This window comes from Salvelinus sp. IW2-2015, linkage group LG7, assembly GCF_002910315.2.
Source record: "Salvelinus sp. IW2-2015 linkage group LG7, ASM291031v2, whole genome shotgun sequence".
NCBI classification, from domain to species: domain Eukaryota; kingdom Metazoa; phylum Chordata; class Actinopteri; order Salmoniformes; family Salmonidae; genus Salvelinus; species Salvelinus sp. IW2-2015.
The window spans coordinates 6,439,863-6,464,685 of record NC_036847.1 but is presented as its reverse complement, the minus strand read 5'-3'; the positions used below and the strand labels follow the sequence as shown (position 1 = coordinate 6,464,685).

At 48.8% G+C, this 24,823-nt stretch overlaps 2 protein-coding genes and 1 pseudogene across 2 annotated transcripts; 2 read left to right on the top strand and 1 right to left on the bottom strand.

Annotated features, from left to right (window-relative positions):
- The window catches only part of LOC111966898 (cadherin EGF LAG seven-pass G-type receptor 3-like), a 58,426-nt pseudogene extending 49,260 nt beyond the window's left edge, over positions 1 to 9,166 (top strand).
- A 181-nt stretch (positions 9,167 to 9,347) lies between these two features.
- Positions 9,348 to 11,778, bottom strand: LOC111966276 (uncharacterized). Its single transcript, XM_023990782.2, has 4 exons — positions 11,672 to 11,778; positions 10,406 to 11,280; positions 10,142 to 10,203; positions 9,348 to 9,982 (listed from the first exon to the last, which is right to left on the bottom strand). The coding sequence occupies exons 2-4, from the start codon at positions 10,806 to 10,808 to the stop codon at positions 9,443 to 9,445; spliced, it is 1,005 nt and encodes a 334-aa protein (XP_023846550.1). The 5' UTR covers positions 10,809 to 11,280; positions 11,672 to 11,778; the 3' UTR covers positions 9,348 to 9,442.
- Positions 11,779 to 17,804: 6,026 nt separating this feature from the next.
- On the top strand, positions 17,805 to 21,170 carry wdr6 (WD repeat domain 6). Its single transcript, XM_023991849.1, has 4 exons — positions 17,805 to 19,609; positions 19,778 to 19,855; positions 20,062 to 20,178; positions 20,328 to 21,170. The coding sequence occupies exons 1-4, from the start codon at positions 17,805 to 17,807 to the stop codon at positions 21,001 to 21,003; spliced, it is 2,676 nt and encodes an 891-aa protein (XP_023847617.1). The 3' UTR covers positions 21,004 to 21,170.
- The last annotated feature ends 3,653 nt before the right edge of the window (positions 21,171 to 24,823 follow it).

The window sequence follows — 24,823 nt, the reverse complement described above, 5'->3', positions numbered from 1 at the left end:
CACACACACACACACACACACACTGCGCTGCCTCATCTTGCTCTCTCTGTGTTCAGGTTTGGCGGTAGGGCTGGACCCTGAGGGCTATGGGAACCCAGACTTTTGCTGGATCTCCATCTACGACAAACTCATCTGGAGCTTCGCTGGACCCATCGCCATCGTGCTCCTGGTATTGTCTCACTCTCATTCTACGTCAGCACCTTAGTGCCGGTTCACTGTGTTGGCCTCTGCACCTCCGCAGCCTCTGGTCCCACGTAGGTCTGCCTCATTGCTGTCTCTTTGTTCCAGATAAACGGTGGGATGTTTCTGATTGTGGCGCGCATGTCCTGCAACCCCTCCCAGAAAGAGACCAAGAAACTACCTGTCATGTGAGTGACCCAGAGAGGTTGGACCGATGTCATAATAGGCCAGGCTCTGCTGATGATGAGGAATATACAATTCTATTGCAGTAATAGACCTTTCAAATTCAGCCATGAAAGCCTCTTTGTTTTTTTAAACCTCTCTGTGTCTCTTTCGCTGGCTGTCACGCTCTCGCTCTCTCTTTTTACTCACTGTTCTTTTCCTCTTCCTCCTGTCCCCCCAGTGCCACTATACGCAGTGCCTCCCTCCTGCTGCTGTCTCTTATACACATCTAGATGTGTATAAGAGACAGGTGTGTGTGTGTGTGTGTGTGTGCCCAATTAGAGTGTGTGAGTTGCTTTTTGGTCTTGCTGAGTACTTGGTGGTGTGTTTTGGAGTTAGTGTGTGTTAATGTGTGTTAATGCGTGTTAATGTGTGTTAATGCGTGTTAATGTGTGTTAATGCGTGTTAATGCGTGTTAATGCGTGTTAATGTGTGTTAATCTGTGTTAATGTGTGTTAATGTGTGTGTTCCCCTCGTTCCCTCTGCCCAGGGTCTTGCTGTGTTCCTGGTGTTCACGGTGCTGAACGCCGAGGTGCAGGAGGTCTGGAATTTGTCGTGTCTGGGTAGGAAGAGCCCCAATGAGGACGCGCCCAGAGCCCCACAAAACCCTGTGAGCATGGCCCCCTCCCCTCCACCACACATACACGGCAGGTAGCCTAGCGGTTTAGAGCTTTGGGCCAGTAACCGAAAGGTCAGTGGTTCGAATCCCCGAGCCGACTAGGTGATACATCTGTCGACGTGCCATTGAGCAAGGCACTTAACCCTAATTGCTCCTGTAAGTCACCCTGGATAAGAGCCTTTGCCAAAAGACCGCCCGCTGCACCAGGAAGGAACCCATCTTCCTTACCATCCTACACTGTACATCATCTGGCTCTATTCAACCACACACATCACCCCACAATCCACATCAGCACACCCTGGCCTTCCCTTAACATTTCCCCCTCTGGGCTGTTCACTTGACCCAGATTCCACAATGCACTGTGCTTAGCCTACCTTCTTAAGATTTGTCCCACTGACTCATCTGGGGAATGATTGTCGCTGTGTTTTCTGTCATCCATTCGGAGTCGACTAGCACGGTTTGACGTAGAATGTCGACGTGTGCTCCTGAATGTATTTTTGAACACGTGTGTGTGTGTGTGTGTGTGTGTTGTGTGTGTGTGTGTGTTGTGTGTGTGTGTGTGTGGTGTGTGGGTGTGTGTGTGTGTGTGGTTGTATCCAGAACCCCTATAACAATGCGTCGTTGCTGGAGCAGACGGGACTGCACCGCATCACCCTGGAGCCTCTACTATCTCCTCCGTCAGCATGCTCGGTCAGTAGGCCTTCTGAGATACACAGAGATACAGACCCTGAGATACACAGGTCTGAAACATGTAGGTTTCCCAGACACGGATCAAGCTTAGTCCTGGACATAAAAGCTATTTCAGTGGAGATCTCGATTGACCATGCTTTTGAAGTCCTATAGTAAGGTCAATCTGTGTCTGGCAACTGGCCCAATGTGTGCATGTACTGCAGACTTCCATGGTGTGTGTACTGTGTATAATGTGTAGACCTACATTGCATTCGGAAAGTATTCAGACCCCTTGAGAAGAATGGGAGAAAACTCTCCAAATACAGGTGTGCCAAGCTTGTAGAATCATACCTAAGAAGTCTAGGCTGTAATTCGCTGCCAAAGGTGCTTCAACAAAGTACTGAGTAAAAAGTCTGAATACTTATGTAAATGTGATATTTCTGTTTAGATTTTTTCATCAATTTGCAAAAAATTCTAAAAACCTGTGTTGCTTTTCATTGTGTAGATTGATGAGGGGGGAACAATTATTTAATCAATTTAGAAAAAGGCTGTAATGTAACAAAATGTGAAAAAGTCAAGGGGTCTGAATACTTTCAAATACACTGTATATTGACTAGCTGAACTTTGATAAAGGTATAGATTAGTAACGTAGATAAGGCTGATGGAGCCTGCCTAATGTAGTGGTCGTAGTCCAGTGTGTGTGATGGAATATGTAAATACTTTGGTTAACACCTCCGTTCCCCCCACAGAGAGAACCTGCTGGCCCGCCAGACCTTGGAACACAATCTGGACATACTGGACTACAAACCTGGAGTGTGGCTATGTTCCATATAGAGCGGAGGACCCCCCCCCCCCCCCCCCCCACACACACACACACACACACAGAGACACACACACACACACACAGAGACACACACTAGGGGTGCACGATATGGGCAAAACTTATTGTGTCAAGCTGGTTGCAATTCCCAACAGATTTTTTACCAAATAAAACTGTTGAAATCATAAAAATACAACGATTCATATTGAGAAGCAAAGTGGAAAGCAGCATGGTTCTTGTTTGGAACAATCTGTTGACTGCATCTTACTTAACAGAACAACGCATAGTGGATCTAACAGCATGGAGGAGGAACTGTGCTGCTTGAGTGGCAGGGGGCGGGGCTTGGTGTGTGACGTCACAGCCGCAAGAGGAGAGAGAGGGAAAGAGACGACAAGCGGCGCAAACTATAAAAACACGCGGCTGAGGGGCCTTTTAAAATATCTCATGCGATATGGATCTCTTGCGATATGGATATTGCACATGTCAATATTGCGATTTCGATGCGAATTTGATTAATTGTGCAGCCCTAACACACACACACACGCATGTGCACAGCATTGTAACACAAATAAACACATTCATAAACACTCGTATACAATACAAGTAAAAGGATAACAAATGTGCATCACCTCTTTTTGCTTTTACTAGTAACTGACACTATAACTGGTTCTATAACCTCTCTCTCTCTTTGTCTGTCTCTCTCTGTGTCTCTCTCTCTCTCTGTGTGTCTCTCTCTCTCTCTGTCTGTCTCTCTCTCTCTGTGTGTCTCTCTGTCTCTCTCTTCTCAGGTGAGGACTCGGACTCAGACTCGGATCTCTCTTTAGAAGAGGAACGTAGTCTCTCCATCCCCTCCTCCGAGAGTGAGGACAACGTTCGTCTCCGTGGACGCATCCAGCGACGCTTCAAACGCACCAATCACAGTGAGCGGCTTCTCACAGAGCCCGCCCACAACGGCACCAAAGGTACACAGACACACACAATGGAAATAGATTCACAAATCAAAGCAATTTTTAGGTTACGTATGTATATAAGTATGTGATACCAATAAATGCCATACCAAAATGCAAACACACTGAAAATGTCAGACACAGAGATCCATAAACCAATAAAAATCATTATGCAGTTAGAGGTATGACTTCTACAAAAACCCTCTGTATTTGGAATTGTTGGTCAATGGTGATTGTCCATCTTTGTGTGTTAGATCTGGATGGCAATGATCTGCTCTCCTATTGGCCAGCGCTGGAGGAGAGTGAGGTCCACTCCCTGCAGAAGTGGGGCTCAGAGCGCCGCCTAGGGGCTGACTATAGCAAGGACGCCACCAACAACAACCAGCCTGAGGCGGCACTGACCAGCGGGGACGAGAACGGCCTGACAGGACAGTCCAACCGCCACCGCAAGGGTGCGACACACACACACGCATGCACATACACACACACATACACACACACAGACAAACATGCACACACACACACGCACACACATACACACACACAGCCCGACTACCACAGAAAGGGTCACAAACTCAGTAACCTTGCCCCAGTAACCTTTGTATTCTGTTAATTACCTCCTGGACTTCCTGACGGGCTGTTCCCCAGGTGGTGAGGGTAGGTAACAACACATCCGCCACGCTGATCTTCAACGCACGGTCCCCTCAGGGGTGTGTGCTCAGTCCCCTCCTGTACTCCCTGTTCACTCATGACTGCATTGCATGGCCAGGCACGACTCCAACACCCCCATTAAATTTGCAGATGACACAACAGTGGTAGGCCTGATCACCGACAACGATGAGACAGCCTGTAGGGAGGAGCTCAGAGACCTGGCCGTGTGGTGCCAGGATAACAACCTCTCCCTCAACGTGATCAAGACAAAGGAGATGATTGTGGACTACAGGAAAAAGAGGACCGAGCACGCCCCCATTCTCATCGACGGTGCTGCAGTGGAGCAGGTTGAGAGCTTCAAGTTCCTTGGTGTTCACATCCCCAACAAACTAGAATGGTCCAAACACACCAAGACAGTCGTGAAGAGAGCACGACAAAACCTATTCCCCCTCGGGAGCCTGAAAAGATTTGGCATGGGTCCRCAGATCCTCAAAAGGTTCTACAGCTGCASCATCGAGAGCATCCGGACTGGTTGCATCACTGCCTGGTATGGCAACTGCTCTGCCTCCGACCGTGCTACGGGTCTGTAGTAATTTAGTGCTACGGGTCTGTAGTCATTTAGGCAGGTTGCCTTAGTGTTCTTGGGCACAGGGACTATGGTGGTCTGCTTGAAACATGTTGGTATTACTCAATCAGGGACATGTTGAAAATGTCAGTGAAGACACCTGCCAGTTGGTCAGCACATGCCCGGAGCACACGTCCTGGTAATCCGTCTGGCCCCGCGGCCTTGTGTATGTTGAACTGTTTAAAGGCCTTACTCACTTCAGCTAAGTAGAGCGTGATCATACAGTCGTCCGGAACAGCTGATGCTCTCATGCATGCCTCAGTGTTGCTTGCCTCGAAGCGAGCGAAGAAGTTTGGTAGGCTTGTTTGGTAGGCTCGTGTCACTGGGCAGCTCGCAGCTGTGCTTCCTTTTGTAGTCTGTAATAGTTTGCAAGCCCTGCCACGTAAGACGATTCAATCTTAGCCCTGTATTGGCGCTTTGCCTGTTTGATGGTCACTTCCTGGTATGGCAACTGCTCGGCCTCCGACCGCAAGGCACTACAGATGGTAGTGTGAACGGCCCWGTACATCACTGGGGCCAAYCTTCCTGCCATCCAGGACCTCTATACCAGGCGGTGTCAGAGGAAGCCCCCCCCCCTCCCTATCCCCCCCTTTACACCACTGCTACTGTCTGTTATCTATGCATAGTCACTTTAATAACTCTACCTATGTGTACATACCACCTCAAATAACCGGTGCCTCCGCACATTGACTCTGTACCGTTATCCCRCTGTATATAGTCCCGCTGTCGTTATTTCACTGCTGCTCTTTAATTACTTAATTACTATTCTTATATGTATTTATTTAAACTGCATTGTTGGTTAGAGCCTCGTAAGTATGCATTTCACTGTTGTATTTTGCGCATGTGACTAATACAATTTGATTAGATTTATTATTACCATACAGATTCATGTAAACTCAAAACACCCAAAATACACATTGACCCTTCCTTTTTCTAATCTCTCCCTGCTGACTCAGGCATCTTGAAGAACCGCATTGACTGTCCCCCGGCCCTGCAGGGTCTCTCCGCCACGGGCCAGGTCCCCAGCGAACTCTCCTGGTACCGCACCTCCACCCTGGGCCACAGGGGTGTCCCGGCAGCCTCCTATGGCCGCATGTACTCTGGGACAGGCTCCCTGTCTGGTACGGGCTCCTTGTCCCAGCCCGCCTCCCGCTACTCCTCCAGGGAGCATCTGGACTCTCTGGCCCGCCGCCAGCTCTCCAGAGACCCCCTCGGCCGCCAGGCTGGAGGAGGATCCCAGAACCGTCTGGACCGCCAGGGCCCCCGGGACAACCTGGACCTGCTGCCCCGCCGCCGTGAGCCGGGCCTAGACAGAGCCTCCAGGGAGAACCTGAGCAGCTCCAGAGACAGACTGGATGTCCAGCAGCACAGCGCCCACGCCTCCCGGGAGGACTTGAGTGGGAATGGGGGTGTGGAGCCCAGTCTGGGAGGGTCGCGCTCCCAGCTCAACACCCTGACGCGGCGCCAGGCCTCCTCCCGCGAACACCTAGGAGGAGCGCTGATGAGCAGCCGCTCCCGTGAACAGCTGGAGGCCAACGGGGGCGGCGGGGTGACCCAGTCCCAGCCCTGCAGGGAGTGGCTTCGCACCCTGCCCCCCCGCCAGCACTCACACCCTGACCAGCCCCCGCCCTCCTCCCCTCCGGCCCCCATCAGCGAGGAACCCCAGGAGCCCCCCCTACCCCGCCGCGGCCGGCTGGACTCTGCCCCCCTGTGTAGGTACCCCCTCCCTGCCCCCGGCGCCCCACCCAGCCGCCACCCGTCCAGCGAGCACCTGGACATCCTGTCCTCCATCTTGGCCTCCTTCAGTTCCTCCGTGCTCACCCCTCCAGCCCCCTCCTCTGCACAAGGACCCTCCCCCTCCCCGCCCCACTCCGCCACCTCCCACAGCATCTCTGAGGTCTCCCCAGACTCTGAGTAAGTCCTGCACTCTCACTCAGCTTCATCTCCCTGCTTCCTCTCCTCTTCACACTCCTGCTCTGCTCTCTTTCTCTATCCTCACACATCCATCCTTTTGGTTCCTATCAAAGATGTGATGATTTGGATTATAAACGTGTCATAGCCTGCATGTCAGGAGATGCACACTGAGTGTACAAAACATTATGAACACCTGCTCTTTCAATGACATAGACGGACCAGGTGATTACAGGTGAAAGCTATGATCCCTTATTGATGCCACTTGTTAAATCKACTTCAATCAGTGTAGATGAAGGGGAGGAGACAGGTTTAAGACATGGATTGTGTATGTGTGCCATTCAGAGGGTGAATGGGCAAGACAGAATATGAAATGCCTTTGAACAGGGTATGGTAGTAGGTCCACCACCCAAAGGACATCCAACTTGATACAACTGTAGGAAGCATTGGAGTTAACATGGGCCAGTACCCCTGTAGAATGCCTCGACGAATTGAGGCTGGGGTGGGGGGTGCAATTCAATATTAGGAAAGTGTTCTTACTGTTTTGTACACTCAGTGTATGTAGCATTCCTCAGCTATGCTATTTTGGCTTGCCACTGATTGTGGGCTCTCTTTTCTCTTCACAGAGTCAACAGAAGTGAAGGACAGTCTTGATGACACCCTCCATATCCCACAATGCATTATGTTTTGTATTGGGGATACCAAGGACTGTGTGGGGGCCGGGGAGAGGTCAAGGAGCACCCTGGACTGCTGAAGCACCCTGGGATACTGGAGGATCTAAGTGTTGAAGAAAGGCAGACAGTGAGATGTGAGATGAGTTTGGAGGTGCTTGGTTCGTTCTGTTGACTATTTTCTGTTACAACCAGCACCAAGTATGGGGAGGAGGGCTATACGATGGATGGCTGGCTACCTACCTTAGCTACTAATGTTTAATGAACTTCGATCCTCAGATTTAGTCATGAACACAAGGATCGGAATTGAACCGCTAAGAAAAAGATGAACCTGTACATAACATTTTTATACATTTTGTATCTTTTTCATCAGAGACGAAGAAAAAAAACACGGACGTTTTTGAAGATTGCGCCCATGTGCGGTTGTGAACGAGGTGTGAATGGAATCTGTCGCTAGGGGCAAAAGCCCTTGAATCAAAATACCGTTATCCTGAAAAGTTTCCTCAAACACGTCAGCTATATGTATAAAACTAGGGACAGGGGTCGGTTAGTGTTGATTGGATGAGACTGTGAGACCTGAGACATGATAGGACGAGGAAGGTGTTGGGGGGCGGGTGATTGTAAACAGGAACGAATTCTATGGAAGCGGGATCTGACAGAACAAATGATTGTGAACAAGAAAGAACGCGAACATACTTTGATATTTGAGAGGCTTGATTATCTCATTCTTCAGTTGGTCAGGTTACTGTTTGGATGGAAGTGCTCCTGTTAATCCAAGGAAAGACCCACTGCATTTGAATGTCAGCCGTCTATTCTGCAGCATCATACATCTCTCTCTGTGCTACTATATATCAGAAAACAAAACACCAGTACCGTTTCATATCTAATAGTTTCTCTGCCTGATATTTGGTCCATTTTAGTGTACAAAACCCTCTGTTGGGAAAATGGTCACGTGTACCGGGTTACAGGGGTATGAGAGGTAAAGAGAGAGAGAACACGTTTAGGTGACCACGAAAAGTCCTAAAGTGGTGTTACATATTGGCTCGGAGATTAAAAGGCAGATCAGAGGAAGAGGAGTGCGTCACCTGTGCACCAGTTGTTCCCGGGATCATAACAGGAGAACACATTGCACATGTAATAACACGATACTTAACAGGCGCGTGGAACAGGAAAAAAAGTGGGTCAAAAAGAAATACGAGTGAAAAAGACGGAAGGAACCGAGGGACTATTACTCATTAGAGGAAGGACGAAAAGACAGGTTGTAGAAAGAAAACGACTCGTCTCTCACACCGGCGGTCTGCAAATCTCTTTCCAACGACCTGCTTTAATCTTTTTATGTCTTTGGGTTGTGGTAAGTTAATATAAATGTGACAGTATTATTGCCAAAAATCTCCCCAGGGTCCCCGATATCCATCCTTAGCTATATTCAACTGCTCCAGTTCTTTTGCCACTGGTCAGTTKTTTTGTATATGATTTATTATTGCAGTACCTTTAACTTGTACAGACATAAGATTTATATTATTTATTACTTTGTCATTTTGTGTGAGAGTATGTTATTTATAAAAGAGAGTATGCAAGCGGTATTTGTTCAAATGTAGTTTTTTTTTTTTTTTAACATGTAATGTTTCGTATGAGCTGACTCCCACTGTGACAAACTGCATTGAGAGAAAAGGAAGTGTGAGAGAGAAGAGGGAAGTCATTGAAGTGTAATGATGGAGGGAGGGAGAGAGGAACGGGGGACTGTCAGTTTGTGTGCTTATTCTGGGGTATATGCTGTCCCGTCGGCATGGGGGGAATTTGAAACAGCTGCTCCTCGGTTACCAACATAAAAATAAGAAATATTCCTAACAAGATGTTGTTTGAGTCCTATTTTCTGTGAGTGACATTCCCTGGTGAAAACAACAGTTTTAGCACACTAGTTTTGACAGTTTGTTTCCAGAGGGTCTCCTCTCTTTCAGGTCTCTTTTCACATTCAGAGATCTCTACCAGACCATTAAAACTCCTACAGATCTAGACCAGCAATGAAAAGGAATACCAAAACAAAGATTTTACTAAGGTTTTCACAAATACCTGAAACTGTCAGAAACTTTAAAAATCATCTTCATAAAAACAACAACAAAATAACCGTCAAATGATTTGATCGTGATCATCGCCCTCAGTGTCCTCGCTACTCGAGCATGATCGTACCTCTTCCCCCATCTTCTTCAGCTTAGCCTGGTAGTATCTCTTTTTTAGCCTGTAGGCTTTCTCTTTCTGCCTCACCGCCTTCCTCTTGTCTTCTAAAACCTTCTGTTCCATCTGTAGGACTCTCATCCTCTGCTCATGTTCCAGCTCCGACAGTTCCAGCATGCGCGGCCCGTAGCGTGGGTCCTCAGACCCCCGCGCTGCTGCCAGAGAGGTGAGGGGTTGCGGGGCGGCCCGGGGGATGTAGGGCAGGTCAAAGTTCACGGGGCAAGAGGTGAGCAGGCTGGAGGATGAGGCAGATGGGATGGGCGGAGGGAGGAAGGACGGGGACGTCCCAGACCAGGAGGTTTCACTGTGGGTGAGAGTGGAGGCGTTGGGCTGGCTGGTGGAGAAGGGGATCCGCAGGGGTCCGTCACTTCCTGCTAGTGCTGTGAAGGAGGCGATGCCGATGCTCATGGCTACCTGGTCTTTACTCTCACTCTCCTGGGGAAGACAAACTGGGTTAGATTTCAACTGCACTGTGTCCTCTTATAATATAAGCTCTTTCAGTTGCTATTGAACTGTATTGACATGTTCCTATGTAAAGATCATCATACACTAGAGGATTGTCTATGGAGATGTGCTCTAGCTGTGACACGTTACCTCATTGTGACTGTTATCAGCATCGTCCTGGTCACTCCCACTGGTCGCTGCAGTACATGTCACTAGATCACACAGAGAGACAGACAGACAGCGAGACAGAGATTGGAACCGTCTCCCCTAGCACCATACATACTTGTGTGAGCAAATTGGTTGACATCACATCAGCCTATCATCTAAAGAATGCACATTTGATAAATGCGTGAACTCAATATAGATGAGCTCATCTTAGCGGCAGTGGCAGTCCTGAGAGTAGTGTGGTATTACCTGCTGTGGGGGAGCCAGGCCTGAGGCCGGTGTAGCCCACCTCTCCGTCCATGTCGTCCTGGTTGGAGATGAGGTTGGGTACCATGGCCGTAATCTCCCGCTGAACCTCGGTCAGGGCCGTGACAGGCATGCCGGCGACCACCTGCTCCTGGCGCCGGTGCAGCGCCTGGCGGCTCTCCACCTTCAGCCTCTTCCACAGGGTCTTCATGGTGCCCACCGAGCTCGGTGGCCGGTCGGGGAAGGCAGCATTGAAGGCTTCCACCACCTCGGCCCACACAGCGTTGCGGTGCACAGTAGTGTTGGTGTCCTTCCTGAAGTCCTGGACTGTGTGCACCACCCCCTGGATCCTCTGCAGGAAGTAGAGCTTCTGCTGRATGGTGAAATTGGGCGTGCGGTACGACATGGTCGTTGGTCGCCAAGGCAATTGGGTGGAGGTGAGGGTTCTATTCCTGCTCGGGTTCGTGTGCGATAGGGATTACGGGGCCGCAGTAGGCCAAATGGGGGCATTCTCTTCCAACCAACATGCTGTATGAGGTTGATTTAGGTTTTAAGTCTTTGTGTGGTTGTTCTTTCCATGAGCATCGAGTTGATTTTGAAACTAGGGTGTTTTCAGTGAGCGTTGGTTGTGAGGTTTAGTCCAACTTGATGTCCTGTCAGAGATCATGTGGAAGAACTGCGTGCGTGCATTTACTTGGTGGGTGTGTCATTGTCATGAATGGTACTGTAATCCACAGTAGGGCATCATCTTTACTGGGATAACCAGCTGTTATGCAGTGTTTAGCTACAGAAAAACGTGGGTGTCCACTGTCAAGTCAAATTACACAATGAACCGTGTTTTATGGAGCTGTGGTCCAATCTGTGATGATTCTTAGTCTCTGTGTCYGGATAGAAGACAACATCAGAATGACATTCAGATTGATATGAACACTTTGCAGCAAGGTTGAGATTTTTAAGAACACGTGCCATCATTCCCAAGGGATACCGAATGTTCATCCTCTCCTTTTAATAAAAGGGACTAATTCAGACCTGGGACATCAGGTGAGTGAAACTAACTACCAGGTACAAACAACCATAGCGTTTCGGGACGAAATTGAACAGCCTTTACATCGAATGCCTTCCTTGCTACCTAGCAGGTTAGCAAGATGACAGTAATAATGCTAGCCAAGCTAATACAGCTAGAATTCCCCATATACATGCGCTTATTTGGATGTACATTTTATTTATAAATTAAAACAAATAAACATATGATTTGTTATTATTACTCACATGCAACCAGACAGCCAATAAGAGCGGCGAATTATCGTGGACAAACACTTTGTTGTCCTGCCACCACCACCCCCTCATGTTTGGCGGCCGGATACGAAATTTAAACAACAAATCTGCGTATCTTACGCAAATGGSACTTTCGACTCTTTTTTAACCAATGGCTGTCCGCTTTATTGCAAAGTGCGATGRATTATGTCAGTGTAGCCACATTTGATTGGATGCGTGCGGAAGAAACGCATGGGTAGCTAGCTAAKGTTAGTTCTTCAGAGAGAACATAACAAATTCACGAAATGTGTTTCAAAGGACAATGAATACTTTTTTTGTCAAGAAATGAAAATAGTTTCCTGGCATCTAGATAGATATGTAAGTAACTAGCCATGTTATTTCCAAGACAGTAGCCCTGACATGACTAGCTAATTACCAAAGTCAAATATTGTTATAACTAGCTAACGTTAGCTAGCTAGCTAACCCCCTTTCATCTGCGTGACTACCTTAAGTAGTTAGCTACCTAGTGTAATAAAAAGTTATTAGCATGTTGTCAGCTATATTGTATTTTCCTCCCTTGGTGTTGACAAGAAATCAGAAGTTATTGTAAATTAGATAGCTATAACTTGTGAATATCATTGTGCAGCACTGATTGGCAATGGCAAAATCATTTTATCCCGATTCTCATTCATAAGAGAAATTGAAATAATAAGAGAGTGAATACCAGCTAAAGCCCCAAATTATCAAGCGCGCACACATAGCTAGCTGCCAGGTTGACGTCACCAAATGATTTTGGGGGAGGATGAGAAGATTACTAGCTAATGTTAATGTTTCTGTATGTGTGCCAGGTTATCGGGTGCTGTTGATGAGAGGCTTTCCGCAGGGAGTGTGTCAATGTCAGTGATGATGGCAATTGAGACGGCAGCCCTGGTAGTCCCTGTCACCGCTCTGGAGTTCCTAAGGGAGGAGTACCTGCTGACAGGTAGGGGATCCCTGGCTAGTTACGTAGTTTTAACTGATATGCCGTGGCTCATACAGCCTTACAGCTTGGCTAATGGAAAGCGCCTGCACCCATTTTTCAACTAACCTGTTCTTGGTAATACTTTCTTTATTCTCGATTTGGAAGAAAAGTACATCTTATAAATGTCCGTGGCCAGCAAATCATCTCCATGTGATTTTCATTTTGGCATCTGTTCCAAAGTATTTCCACACATAATAAAGAGATTTATCTGATCATATACATGTGTAAGCAAGGTTTGAAATGATTATGTTTTAGTCAAATATTATATCGGTTTGGGCTTCTTGTGGTCAATTTGCAGTCTACAAATTATTTGTAATTATGTTCCAGAACCCTGACCATGCGCTCAAGAAAAACATTGCCTTGTGGCTGAATGTAGTTGATGATCCCTGCTTTATGCTAGCTACTTATCAATGGCTTTCTCCTAGCTGGAACAGCTAGCATTTGTCGAACTAGCCAGTGATTTATTAGCCAATCCCTGGCTAGACAATACAAGACCGTCCAAACTGCCTTGTCAAAGCTGGAAGGCATATTCACAGTCATTTTCAACCTCTGCTTGTCCCAGTCTGTAATACCCAAATGTTTTAAGATGACTACCATCATTCCTTTCCCCAAGAACTCTTAAGGCTTCATGCCACAATGACTACCGCCCTGTAGCACTCACATCTGTAATCATGAAGTGCGTTGAGAGGCTGGTTATGGCACACATTAACTCCAACATCCCAGACACTCTCGACCCACTTCTATTTGCATACCATAGATGATGCTATCTCAATTGCTCTCCACAGTGCCTTCATCCACCTAGATAAGAGGAATACCTATGTGAGAATGCTGTTCATTGACTACAGCTCAGCATTCAACACCCTTTGTCCCCTCCAAGCTCGTCACCAAGCTTAGGACTCTGGGTCTGAACACCTCACTCTGCAACTGGATCCTGGAATTCCTGACGGGCCGACCCCAGGTGGTGAGGATAGGCAACTTCACCTCCGCCACGCTGACCCTCCACACAGGGGCCCCACAGGGGTGTGTGCTTAGTCCCCTCCTGTACTCCCTGTTCGCCCACAACTGTATGGCCACGCACGACTCCAACACCATCATCATGTTTAGTGATAACAGTAGGCCTGATCACCGACAACGACGAGACAGCCTATAGGGAGGAGGTCAGAGACCTGGCCGTGTGGTGCCAGGACAACAACCTCTCCCTCAACGTGATCAAGACAAAGGAGATGATTGTGGACTACAGGAAAAAGAGGACCGAGCACACCCCCATTCTCATCGACGGGGCTGCAGTGGAGCAGGTTAAGAGCTTCCACATCACCAATAAAGAACATGGTCCAAGCACTCCAAGACAGTCGTGAAGAGAGCACGACAAAACCTATTCCCCCTCAGGAGACTGAAAAGATTCGGCATGGGTCCTCAGATCCTCAAAAGGTTCTACAGCTGTACCATTGAGAGCATCTTGACTGGCTACATCATTGCCTGGTATGGCAATGGCTCCATCCTCGATTGCATGGCGCTACAGAGGTTGGTGTGGACAGCCCAGTACATCACTTGGGCCGAGCACCCTACCATCCAGGATATCTATGTCAAGCGGTGTGGTAGAAAGGTCCGGAAAATCATTAAAGACTACAACCACCCAAGCCATAGACTATTCTCTTTGCTTCCGCATGGCAAGCGGTACCGGTGCATCAAGTCTGGCACCAACAGGCTCTTGAACAGCTTCTATCCACAAGCAATAAAACTGATAAAAATCTAACAAAATAGCCTCACAGACTATATGAGTTAACCTTACATCTTTGTTGACCTTTTATTTATATTTTTGTACTGTCTTTACGCAGACTCACAGGGCCCTACACACTCACTCCATCTGCTCAAGCACACATAATATGCACATACATTTATACTGACTCTACACACTCACTCACACACACTCACTCCATCTGCTCAATCGCACATAATATGCACATACATTTATACTGACTTTACACACCCACTCACATACAAGCTGCTGCTACTCTGTTTATCTTCTATCCCGTTGCCTAGTCCCCCTACCCCTGTACATATCTACCTCCATCACTCCAGTATCCCTGTCACCTTACCCCTGTACATATCTACCTCCATCACTCCAGCGTCCCTGCACATTGTAAATATGGTATTGGAACTGACCCTGTATTTAGTATGCTTACCCCTATACATATCTACCTCCATCACCCAGCTAGCCCCTGCACGACAATTTCGTAATAAACATACGTATTGAAATATGCCCTCTGCTATATGTATGTCATTTACCTGACCCTGTAGATCTTAGTAATAGTATTGAAAACTGACCCCTGTATAATAGTGTATAGGCCAATATTGAAAAACTGAATCCCTGATATTATAGATATGGTATTGAACTGACCCCTATAAATAAGTATGGTATTGAACTGATCCTGTTTATAGTTCGTAAATTGAAACTGAGCCCCTGATATTTAGAAATGTATTGCAAACTACCTGTAATATAGATATGGTAATTAACTGATCATGTAACTACAGTTAATGATATTGAACTGACCCTGTAATATAGTTGGTATTGAACTGACCCGTTATACATAGTATGTATTGAATACCTATCGTGTAATTTAGTATGGTATTGAACTGACCCTGCTTTAGTGCGTATTGAACTGACCTGTATAGTAGTATGGTATGAACTGACTGCTGTACTATAGTATGTATGAACTGACCCCTGTATCTAGTATGGTAGTGGATAGACCTGTACCTACTCTATTAGTGATCAATAGTATGTATTGAAGCTGAACCTCTGTATATAGAGGTAGTGACCTGTTAGTTGAGACTACCTTATATGGGGTGAACCCTGTATATAGTATGGTATTGAACTGACCCCGTAACTATAGTATGGTATGTGAGACTGACCCTGTATATGTTATGGTGATTGAATGACTCCTATAGTATGTATGAATGATTTGTTATAGTATGCTATGTGAACTGACGGCCTAGTATATAGTATGTTATTGAACCTGACCCTGAGTAGTAGTATGGTATTGAAATCTGCCTGTATTCGTATGGTATTGAACTGAGCCTGTATATAGTCATTGGCTATTGAACTACCCTGTATATACGTTAAGTATATGGAACTGACCCTGCTACGCTATAGTATGGTATGAACCTGACCCTGAATATAGTAGGTATTGAACTGATTCTGACTCTAGTATGTATATTGAATCACCCTTATGTCGTATAGGTTTATTGGGCACTGACCCTGTACTTATTGGAGATTGGTCTTCGAACTGACTGTTATAGGGTGCATGTATTGACTGACCCGTACTGAGCTATGGTATTGAAACTAACCCTGTATATAGTATGGTTATTGACCTGACCCTGTATTATATAGTATGGTATGAACTGACCCTGTCATATAGTCTATGTATTGAACTGATCTCTGTATACTAAGTAGAGTGAAATCTGGTGATTAATGGTTGAACTGATGTCTTACCTGTTGGTATGAAATGCCCTTATGTATGGTATTGAATACCTGTATGAACGGTTATGGTATTGAACTGACCCTGTATTAGTAGTATTGACGTATTGAACTATTCTGTATATAGTTTGTATTGAACTGACCCCTGTTATATAGTATGGTTATTGAACTGACCCTGTACTATAGTATGGTATCTGAACTGACTTCTGTATATAGTATGGTATTGAAGACCGAGTTGTACTATAGTATGGTATTGAAACTGACCCGTATGATTATAGCGTATGGTATTGAAACTGACCCTGTGATATTAGTATGGTATTGAAACTGACCTGTAGTATAGTAATGGTAAAATTTGAGACTGCACCCTGATATGTAGTTTCTACGTAATCGTATGTATAATCTGACCTGTATTATTATGTTATGTCTAACTGACCCAGTGTAAAATAGTTATGTATTGGACATATATGTATGAAACTGACCCTGTATATAGTATGTTATTGACTGGACCCTGTATATAGTATGGTATTGCGAACTGACCACTGATATATAGTCTTGTTTACTGCTACTTATTGTGTTCTTCATATTTCTCTCGTAGTTTTTCTAGTTTACACATTGTTATTGATTATTGCATTGTTGGGTTTTTGAATTGCCAAAGACAGGTCTAATCCTTCACTTATTTGTTGATTGACATTGTAAAAACTCTCTGCATTGATCAATCTTGATCTGGCCATTTTCCAAACTTTATAAATGTACATCCTTCCTACTCTTCCTATTGTCCCTCCTATCTCTGTCACTAAGTGTGATAAGATTTATGACATTGCATTCCCGTCCTCCATACAGCGTGAGAGGAGTCCGATCTGACAGTGTACCGCTCCTAATCTCAGACCAAAGCCCCACCTCACTGGCGCGTGCTCCTCACTACCGCATCCATGGATTCGTCCCAAACACAGACGGGAGTCAGACGGACCAGTGACCAGACGATGAGGTGTAGTGTTGTTGAGGAAGCTGTGCGCTTGTTCTGAGCGAGTGCTGGAGGGCAGGGCTACGAGACGCTGGCCCCTCATGAAGCTCCGGACTGGGCCCTGACGATCAGCTGGTCTCTGGAGAGAAGGTCCAATCCTCGGCGTGCCGCCAAACGCTTGGCCACTCTGCTTGCTGGATCCTGGAAGAGCCTGCGTCTGCACTTGCGCCCCCCGCTCCCTCTACCAGGAGGGGTGTTTTGCTGTACTCCGCCTGGCTCCTGGTGGGAACTGGAGACTCTGTCCTGTTGGAGGGACGTGTTCACCAGCTGGTGCTCTGGAGGCCAGGAGGGCACAGCGGACAGAGGCCCCAGTGGAGAGGCGTCTGTCGCGAGTCACAAGTGGCGTCATCTTAGCCTGTTACCCGGGGACTGTGCTGCTGGCGTCTGCCTCGGACGACCCATGTGAGGTCGTCGGGGTGGGGGACCTGGGGGGCTGGAGAGGGTGTGGAACCCCGACGCCCGACGTGTCTGGGTGTTGTATGGACACCAAGCCAGGGTGTTTCTATAAGCTGTCCCCTGGACGGGTGTACAGCGGTGGGAGGACGGGCCTGTCTGCTGTGGGACTGGGGAGGTGGGGGAGGTGGCTCGGACACTGAAAGGCCACCGGGGCCGGGGTGAGGCGCTGGCAGTCATGAGGGAGGGGACGCCAGGGCAGCGTGGTGGCCACCGGAGGGGCAGATGGAGGGATCCGCTCTGTGCGGGTGGGGGGAGAGAGAAGGGGGATGCCGAGGGAGGGCAGGGGGAGGCGGAGAGCCTGGTGGACCTGGGCTTCCAGGGCCGAGGCGTCCCCAAGGTGGTGGGTGTGGTGGGGGACGGTCACTGGATCCAGGGCAGGGTGGTGGTGAACACAGACCATGGGGAGGTCTACCTCTATGAGGGGGGGCGGTGGGGTCTCCTATGGGAGGGGGGTCCTGAGTTTCAGTCCTACTGTGTGATGGAGGTGCTAAGGGTGAGGGGTTGGGGGGCTGCTGCATCCAGGGAGGGGCTGTGTGCTTTAGGCAGCCTCAGTGGAGGGGTGCAGGTCTTCCCCCTGTCGCAGCCTGGCGCGGGGGTGTTGCTGAGGGCAGGGCCAGGGAAAGTCCACAGTGTGCTGTGGGTGAAGGGCCAGGGTCGAGGGGGGTACCTGCTGGCATCCGGAGCAGAGGGCCTGGTCCATCGTTGGCAGGTGGAGGTAGAGATGAGAGACACTGGACTGGCTCTCAGGGTGGAACCACTCTGTCCTCTCCTTCTGCCTCCCTGTGCCAAACGCTGGCTCACTGCTGTAGTTTACCTCAACCGCCCACAGGGGGCACTGTGGGTATGTGGAGACAGGAGAGGATCACTGCTGCTGTTTGAAGAGAGTGAACACCATCAAGAGAAGAAGAGGGGAGCTGGAGACGAGCATGAGGATGAAGAGATGGGAAGAGAGGCACATAATGGGCTGGTTGAAAGCCATGATGAAAAGGGGGACGTGGTAGTCGGAGAGGAGGATGAGGAGAGAGAGGCCAGCAGGGCAGGGCTGACCCTCCAGCCTGTGAGCTCTCTGTTTGGGGTGCACGGAAAGCAGGGGGTGACGTGGGTGTCGGAGCACCGGGGGCTGCTGTACAGTGCGGGGAGAGATGGCTGTGTGAGGGTCCTCCGGGTTGGACCAGAGGGACTGGAGGTTCTGAGGGTCCAGCGGGCCTGCAGGGGGATGGAGTGGCTGGAGAGAGTTCTGCTTCTGGAACCCCAGGACTCTGAAGAGGAGCAGAGGGCCCAGGAACCAGAAGGGAGTGGGAAAGAGGCCCGCTTTGTGATCGTGGGCTTCCACTCGGTCCACTTTGTGGTGTGGGACCCCGTGAGGCAGGAGAGGCTGCTGTCAGTGCCCTGTGGAGGAGGCCATCGGTCCTGGAGCTACTGCCCCCACCAGGACGGCCTCTCTATGGGCCAGGGGGCCCTGGTGTTCATCAAGCAGGGGGTGGTCCTGGCCTCTGAACCCTCTGGGGAAGCACCCAGCCGGGCAGGGAGCCTGGACCTGAGACAGGGGCTGCACGGCAGGGGAGTGGGCTGTGTGTGTCGCTTGGGGGTAGTGGGGGAGGCTGGAGAGGGCCGCTGGGAGGTGCTGGTGACCGGAGGAGAGGACACCAGCTTGACCGTCCTGGCGGTGCGACTGCAGACGGGCGCGGTCAGAGTGCTGTCGGTCATCACCGACCACATCTCGAATGTTCGGACTCTGACAGCAGTCAAACGTTTGGACAGAGGGACAGATGAACAGACAGCAGCACAGTCCCTCTCTGCACTGCTGGTATCTGCAGGTGGGCGGGCACAGATGCAGTGCTACCGGCTACTGATTGGAGGAAATGGACAGTTAGGCTTGCCCTCCTGTCAGGTGATACAGGTGGCCAGCCACCGATTGGACGATCAGTGGGAGAGAATGCGGAACCGACACAAGACTGTGAAAATGGACGCAGAAACCAGGTGTTTGAACTTGTACTTTATGTAAATGCTCGCTTTCATTCAATTAAATCATACAAAGACATCCCTTTACTTTCTACCAGAACACACCAACACACAGATACTGTCTTGTAGCTGCCCATTCTCTCACAAGCACAATCTGATGTTTTAATCTGCTGTTTGTGTTTTCAGGTACATGTCCATTGCCGTGGTGGATGATGTGACAGAGTCGGTCCTCCTGGCGTTGGCCTGCAGTGATGGAGCTGTGAGGTAAGCGTGTAATACACTATCATTATTCTACCTGTCAAATTCATGAGGTACACAAAAGATTATGACCTGGTATTTTTATTTGACCCCTTTCTTAAAATATGTCTGTCTGTCTTTCCCTCTCTCTCTCTTTCTTTCTCGTTCCTCTCTCTCTCTCTCTCTCTCTCTCTCTCTCTCTCTCTCTCTCTCTCTCTCCCTCTCTCTCTCAGGCTCTTCTCAGTCAGTGAGTTGAGGGGGAAATTTGAGCTCCTGTGGGAGAGTTTCCACCACGAGAGATGTGTACTCAGCATCGCCACCTGCAGCCTGGAGGATGGACAGGGCAATCGGTGAGGCACTGGGGGGGCTGACGGCTCCATGACAACACAACACAAGATGCAATTCATGTTCTGATTAACCCACATTTTCCCTCATCATCATTTTGACCTCCTCTTAATAACATCAGCCTAACGTTCTCTCACCTCTCTGTCTCCCTCAGACGTGTGTTCCTCTTCAGTGCAGCCACCGATGGAAAGATAGCAGTGTGGGATATGAGCACCGTGGCCAACTCAGAAGACAAGCCCCCTACTGCGGCCCTAGCCCCAACCAGCCCCTGTCTAACAGTCCCCGCCCACCAGAGTGGAGTCAACACCCTGGCCGTATGGGAGGAGGGCCTGGGGGCGGGACATACAGACGAAGCCCGGATAACATTGGCCAGTGGAGGAGATGACGGACAGCTGTCAGTGGCACTCATCCGGGTGCAGTACCAGGGGGAGGCGGTAGGGGGCAGCAGAGTGTGTCTACTGCTCCAGTCTCAGTGGTCAGTGGCTTTAGCCCACGCTGCCCCTCTGACCGCCCTGAGGATGCTGAGCCCAGGCCTGTTAGTGTCCACATCCCCTGACCAGAGGGTGTGTCTGTGGAGGCTGGCCACTACCGGACTCAGCCAACAGGGAGCGCTCCTCTCCCACGTGGCAGACGCAGCAGGGCTGGAGGTGTGGATTGGGGCTGAGGCTGTGTCTGGATGTGGGGACAGAGGCTGGGTGGTTGTCTGTGGACAGGGGTTACAGCTGCTGAAGGTGACAGACATGGAGGGTGGAGGGAACAGGGAGGGTAAAACTGGAAGAAAGAGCTGGGTGGGAGGGAGGGAGGACTGTGTGAAAGTGTCTTTACATTAGCGTTGTCTGGATGACAAGACAACATGACCTGTTGTGAACTGGACCCGTGAACTAGATTAGTTTATTTGGATAACTGAAATGGTTTACGTCTAAATGACCCAAAGAACCCAAACACCTTCATTTCATAATGTACATTTGGATTTTGAAATAAACTTAATTTAAATCAAGATATTTATCTCAAATGATTTATAGATGTATGGCTGCCTGTGGTGTACTGCTTCTGCTTGTGTGGCAGTCAGGGCTAGTGAAGTGGGAGTAATACTATGGGTTCAACTGACTGAGTGTGTGTGTGGGGGCTGGGGGGGGGGGGGGAGCGGGGTAATGCAAGTACTCCACCGCTGTAATGTGAAAGGGAGGTCTGGATGGGGGTCAGTACACAGGTTTACAGTGGGGCAGGACTGCAGTAGATTAGCATGAATATTTTAGTCACGTCTCCGATTGCCTTTCATCCAGCATCCGTCAGTGTGCCAACTTCACTGATGAGAGAGAGAGAGAGAGAGAGAGAGAAGTAGTATTTGAAGAGCTAGATGGAGCAGGGAGGTGATGCCTTCTGACCGATGACGTATACAGACAAATGTATATGTGAATACTCTGCAAAATAGCTGGTAATTCAACTGTAGTATGCTGAAATCACCTGGAGAAAGATACATGTGAAGCGTGAGAGAGGATCTATTGATGCGTGGAGGGAGTCGGTGCTGAAGGGTGAAGTAACTTCGCTGTGAGCTCAGTTGAACAGAAGGCGTCGTCTGCCGAAAGATTAAAGACGAGAAAGGAAGAGTTTGTGTGTGTGTGTGTAGTGGTGTGAGGGATGCCTCGGCGTAGCCGGGCCCGTGACAACGGGGCTGAGGTGAGCCTGCGAACCCCCCGAGGGAGGAGAAAAGACCCCCAAGTTGAGGAGCCTTCCACACCCACCAGAAAGGTAGAGTACTACAAACTGGTGACACTGTTGACCAAGTTGTTGTGTATTTATCATGGAGATAAACTGATCTCTCTGCTCTGTCATCACAGGCTGCAGGATCTATGATGCCACAGGATCGGTTGCCTATGATTGGCTCCTCTGGAAGTAAGCCAGCAGGTACAGTGAACTAACTATCATTTCTATAATTTCTCAATTAGATTGGCTCAACTTCTGCGTCCTCTCTGGCCTCCTTTCTGAAAAATGTCAAAGGTAATCGAGGAAAGGCGGCAAGGAGAGGAAAAGTGGACAAAAGTGCGCTCGTATGAAATTAGACTCCTCCAATCGCGTGCCATCAGGCAAATGGCGTTTACAGGGTGGAATCCCAAAAGAAATGTATAAAGTGATAAAAATAAATGTTGCTAGTTGTGCAAGACATTTTACAGATAAAGGGACAAGTAGCATATATACATGTTTTATGTTTGCACGCTTTCCTCCTCCGAGAAAACAACAGCTGATTCTGAAGGCGTGTGGCAGATTTCAAAAGTCTTCTGTGAAGTAATCCGGTAGGACGCACTTGTGCCTCCTCGCCTTAAGGAGGCTATCGAAGAGGGGAGGACCATCTTCCCTTTGCCTACTAACGAATTGACACACTCCTCGACCACTTATGGGTTTCGGGGTCACGGAGGAGACCCCCTAGGGAGCGTCTTCAAATAGATACTGGATTGTGTTGCTATTTTGACTTCCAATCCAGTATCTATTTGAAGACGCTCCCTAGGAGCAGCATGCAGTGAACAGACATACTCCCTTTCCAATAAAGAAAAGTGCTGTCATGTAATATAGACACTGGAACATCAGTGTTAACATTATCAGTCCGTCTGCTCCGTTGTCTTGACCGCTGGTCCTGGACCAGTGTCCGATGCTAACTGGTCTAAGAGACCTGCTCCTGTCTCCACTCCTGTCTCCACTCCTGTCTCCTCTCCTGTCTCCTCTCCTGTCTCCACTCCTGTCTCCACTCCGCTCCTCTCAGTTGGCTCTCAAGTGTTTGTTTTCCTCTGACTTTGTGCTCTGTCAACACACAGACACTTGATCATATCAACAGAGAGACACAGGGCAAGAAGAGCGGGCAAGAACTAGGGCAAGGAAATCCACATGAAAAATGATTCCCTTTGTACACTGAGTGTACAAAACATTAGGAACACCTTCCTAATACTGAGTGGCACCCCCTTTTGCACTCAGAACAGCCTCAATTCATCAGGGGCATGGACTCTACAACGTGTTGAAAGCGTTCCACATGGATGCTGGCCCATGTTGACTCCAATCCTTCCCACAGTTATGTCAAGTTGGCCAGATGGGAAACTGTTGAGTGTGAAAAACCCATCAGTGTTGCAATTCTTGACACAAACCGGTGCGCCTGGCACCTAATACCATACGCCATTCAAAGACACTTCAATCTTTTGTCTTGCCCATTCACCCTCTGAATGGCACACACACACAATCCATGTCTCAATTGTCTTAAGAATCCTTCTTTAACCTGTCAACCCCCCTTCATCTACATTAATACAAGTGGATTGAACAAGTGACATAAATAAGGGATCATTTCACCCGGTCAGCCTATGTCATGGAAAAAGCAGGTGTTCCTAATGTTTTGTACAGTCAGTGTGTCGCCTATGCTTGATTTAGTAAAACACTTTTATACACTTGAACACTTTGATGGCACATTTACATACAATTCTAAAACTGTACACTATACAAATTCAAAGACAGCCTCGCCCTATGTCAACTGTATATCAGTGACAAACGAAGGTACTTTAAAGCTGAAATCCATGAAGGTGGCCACTGTTCGGCCCCCAGCGCCTTTGTTATTGTTTTTGTTTTGTTGATGAAACGAAAGAGAGAGGAGCGTCCAGCATCGTGGTAAAAAAAAAAATCACATGACATATTCTGCAGTGCTAATCACGCGTGCAATGATGTCCTCAGGGAAAAACAGTGTTCGTTGTTTGAGATAACTCATTTGTTGTTGTAATATAGCAAACAGACCCGGCAGTTTCACCAACTGTGGATTTTAGCTTTAAAACAGTCCATTTGAACATGTACTGCCTTGTCTGTTCAACATGGAAGATTCTCTCCTCCTCCACAGCCAAGCCTACTATGACAACCCACCAGCGCCCCTCTCAGGCCGCACGGAGGAAGCGCACCCAGCCGGGCCAGACCTCCGGCAACCTTCCCCCGGCCAGCATGACCCCGTGGGGCGGACTGTCCCTGTCCGAATCCTCCTTCACCAGCATCCCTCCGCCCCCGCCCGCCCATCTCCCCACACCCCTGTCCTCCCAACTCCCCCGACACCTGTCGGGGGGTGTCGGTGTCCGGAGCCCTGCCCCCTCGCCCCCAGTCACAGCTCCCACGGAGGGGAGCAGGGCTGTGAGGGTGAGGCGCAGGGTGCTCCCCCAGCACAGGCTGCCCCGTGCCCCCCGCTTACCCCCACTCAGACCCGTCACCAACCTCAGCTTCTCTCGCAGCTTCACCTTCTCCTTCTTCGAGCTGCCGCTGCACCAGTCCCCCCACAGCCGCGCTGAACGCGTCCGAGACCTCATGCTGCTGCTGAGACAGATCCAGTACTGACTGACCGCAACACACCATGACCCAGAACAGCGACTCAGTACTGACCACAGCATGGCTATTAACTAGGACAATACTTGACCACTCACCAGGACAATGGTCCAGTTCTGGTTGCATCACAATTACATCAAGTCCAAGCACTGGCACCGGTGGTCAGGCACGGTCCTTCTGAAAATGCGGGACTACTGTCCAGTACTGACCGACTTGATGGTACACCAAGGACCACAACAGGACCATCTGAACCATTTCTGATGAACTCAGTCCAGGGATACTGCTTCTAAAGCACATTTATTCTCAGCGTTTGTA